At 55.3% G+C, this 2,418-nt stretch overlaps 1 protein-coding gene across 1 annotated transcript; it reads right to left on the bottom strand.

Annotated features, from left to right (window-relative positions):
* Nucleotides 1-24: 24 nt before the first annotated feature.
* LOC135528818 (uncharacterized) lies at nt 25-2,186 on the bottom strand (the record flags this gene model as incomplete). The annotated part of the gene is made up of 2 exons (XM_064957870.1): nt 1,340-2,186; nt 25-1,130 (listed from the first exon to the last, which is right to left on the bottom strand). Coding segments are annotated over exons 1-2 (1,952 nt in total), but the record flags the coding sequence as incomplete, so codon positions are not given.
* Between the last annotated feature and the right edge of the window lie 232 nt (nt 2,187-2,418).

Genomic DNA, 2,418 nt, shown 5'->3' with positions numbered 1-2,418 from the left:
AGGGGAGCAGTGTTGTGTCCCGGCCTGAGGGGAGCGGTGTTGTGTCCCGGCCTGAGGGGAGCAGTGTTGTGTCCCGGCCTGAGGGGAGCAGTGTTGTGTCCCGGCCTGAGGGGAGCGGTGTTGTGTCCCGGCCTGAGGGGAGCAGTGTTGTGTCCAGGGCTGAGGGGAGCAGTGTTGTGTCCCGGCCTGAGGGGAGCAGTGTTGTGTCCCGGCCTGAGGGGAGCAGTGTTGTGTCCCGGCCTGAGGGGAGCAGTGTTGTGTCCCGGCCTGAGGGGAGCAGTGTTGTGTCCAGGGCTGAGGGGAGCAGTGTTGTGTCCCGGCCTGAGGGGAGCAGTGTTGTGTCCCGGCCTGAGGGAGCAGTGTTGTGTCCCGGCCTGAGGGGAGCAGTGTTGTGTCCAGGGCTGAGGGAGCAGTGTTGTGTCCCGGCCTGAGGGTAGCAGTGTTGTGTCCCGGCCTGAGGGGAGCGGTGTTGTGTCCCGGCCTGAGGGGAGCAGTGTTGTGTCCCGGCCTGAGGGGAGCGGTGTTGTGTCCCGGCCTGAGGGGAGCAGTGTTGTGTCCCGGCCTGAGGGGAGCAGTGTTGTGTCCCGGCCTGAGGGTAGCAGTGTTGTGTCCCGGCCTGAGGGGAGCAGTGTTGTGTCCCGGCCTGAGGGGAGCAGTGTTGTGTCCAGGCCTGAGGGGAGCAGTGTTGTGTCCAGGCCTGAGGGGAGCAGTGTTGTGTCCAGGCCTGAGGGGAGCAGTGTCTGAGGGGAGCAGTGTTGTGTCCAGGCCTGAGGGGAGCAGTGTTGTGTCCAGGCCTGAGGGGAGCAGTGTTGTGTCCCGGCCTGAGGGAGCAGTGTTGTGTCCAGGCCTGAGGGGAGCAGTGTTGTGTCCAGGCCTGAGGGGAGCAGTGTTGTGTCCCGGCCTGAGGGAGCAGTGTTGTGTCCAGGCTTGAGGGGAGCAGTGTTGTGTCCAGAGCTGAGGGGAGCAGTGTTGTGTCCAGGGCTGAAGGGAGCAGGGCTGAGGGTAGCAGCGATGGGGTCCTCTGGGTCCAGACAGGGGGTCTGGGCCGTCAGCCTCCACACTGCCAGCTCCTCAGCCCATCTCTGGTTCTCCTCAGAGAGAGACTGCAGTTCAGCCTGCAGCGCCACCACCTGGACAGGAGGAGAGAGAGCGAGAGAGACAAAATAACATTCAGGATTTATTCAAAATACATTTATTCAAAATAGCTAGCTCCAATAAAGCCTTTTGTAGTAGGGTTTTTGAACAACCAAATGCTTAAGATATGGGGGGAAATTGTTCAAGTATTTATGGTAACTTTGATAACTACGTTCACAGTAAGATTTAGAGTATAGAAACCTACCTGCTTCTTTAGGCAGGTGATCTGCAGTGGAGCCAGTGGAGTAGTGTCTAATAGAGTCTCATATCCAGCTCCTCTCTCCCTCTCTACTCCCCCGCTTCCATCACCCCTAGCTCCTCTCTCACCCTCTCCTTCCCCTCTCCTCTCATTCCTAGCTCCTCTCTCCCCCTCTCCTTCCCCTCTCCCCTCATCCCTAGCTCCTCTCTTTCCTTCAGACTCTACTTCCCCTCTCTCCTCGTCTTTGGGTTTCCCTCCATCCTGCAGTGTGGCCTCCAGTCCTGAGGTGATGATGTCACTGATTTGCTCTAGCTCTCCAGAGGTGGAGATAACTTCCTTTCCTCCTCTCTGGGTCTTTCTTTTCCTCCTCTTTCCTTTTCTTTCAGCCTGGTCTTCACAGGTGGCTGGTAGTGTTGTGTTACTGACAAAACTAATTTCTCTGTCTGTGGTTGCAACATCTTGAAGTTTGAGTTCCAGTTGTTTGTTTTTCTGTTTTAGAGACCGCAGCTTTTCAGCCAGACTCTCTTCTCGACCCTGTCCACTGGTGTACTGTTGTTTGTTGGTAGAACCGGAAGCTTTCTCCAGCTCTACAGTAAGATGTGTGTTCTCAGTCCTGGTTAGACTCAGGTCTCTCTGGGATAGCTGGAACTCTTCAGTAGCTCTCCTGAAGGCAGGGCTGTACATGGTGTGTCCTTCACTACGGACGTGTTGCTGTTGGAGCCCAGAAACCTCAGGATGTTCCAGCTGCTCCTCAGAACGTGTGACAGTTAAAGGGTCCGATTTGAATTTCTCTGTGTTTTCAACTCTCTCTTCACTCCTGCTTGGCTGAGCAGAAGCCTTAGAATCCACCATCTTCGCGGGCCTCATTTTCTGGGCCAGGATGGTTGCTCAGGAGTGGTAGTGCTGTCGATTAAATAATATAATTATGTGACACAATTTTCTGTGGAGGGGCAGCTGACTTCCCTCATCACAAAGTGCAGAGGAAGCCTGTAGTGTTCAGTGGTTTTTATTGTTATGTCTGTACTCTCTTCTATCCCAGAGGCAGACTCCATTCTGAGTGTTATGGGGATCTGATGTACATCTGT

This window comes from Oncorhynchus masou, unplaced genomic scaffold (genome assembly GCF_036934945.1).
Source record: "Oncorhynchus masou masou isolate Uvic2021 unplaced genomic scaffold, UVic_Omas_1.1 unplaced_scaffold_10411, whole genome shotgun sequence".
Lineage (NCBI taxonomy): Eukaryota > Metazoa > Chordata > Actinopteri > Salmoniformes > Salmonidae > Oncorhynchus > Oncorhynchus masou.
Note: the sequence above shows the minus strand (reverse complement) of the source record. Positions and strands in the feature narration are given on the sequence as shown.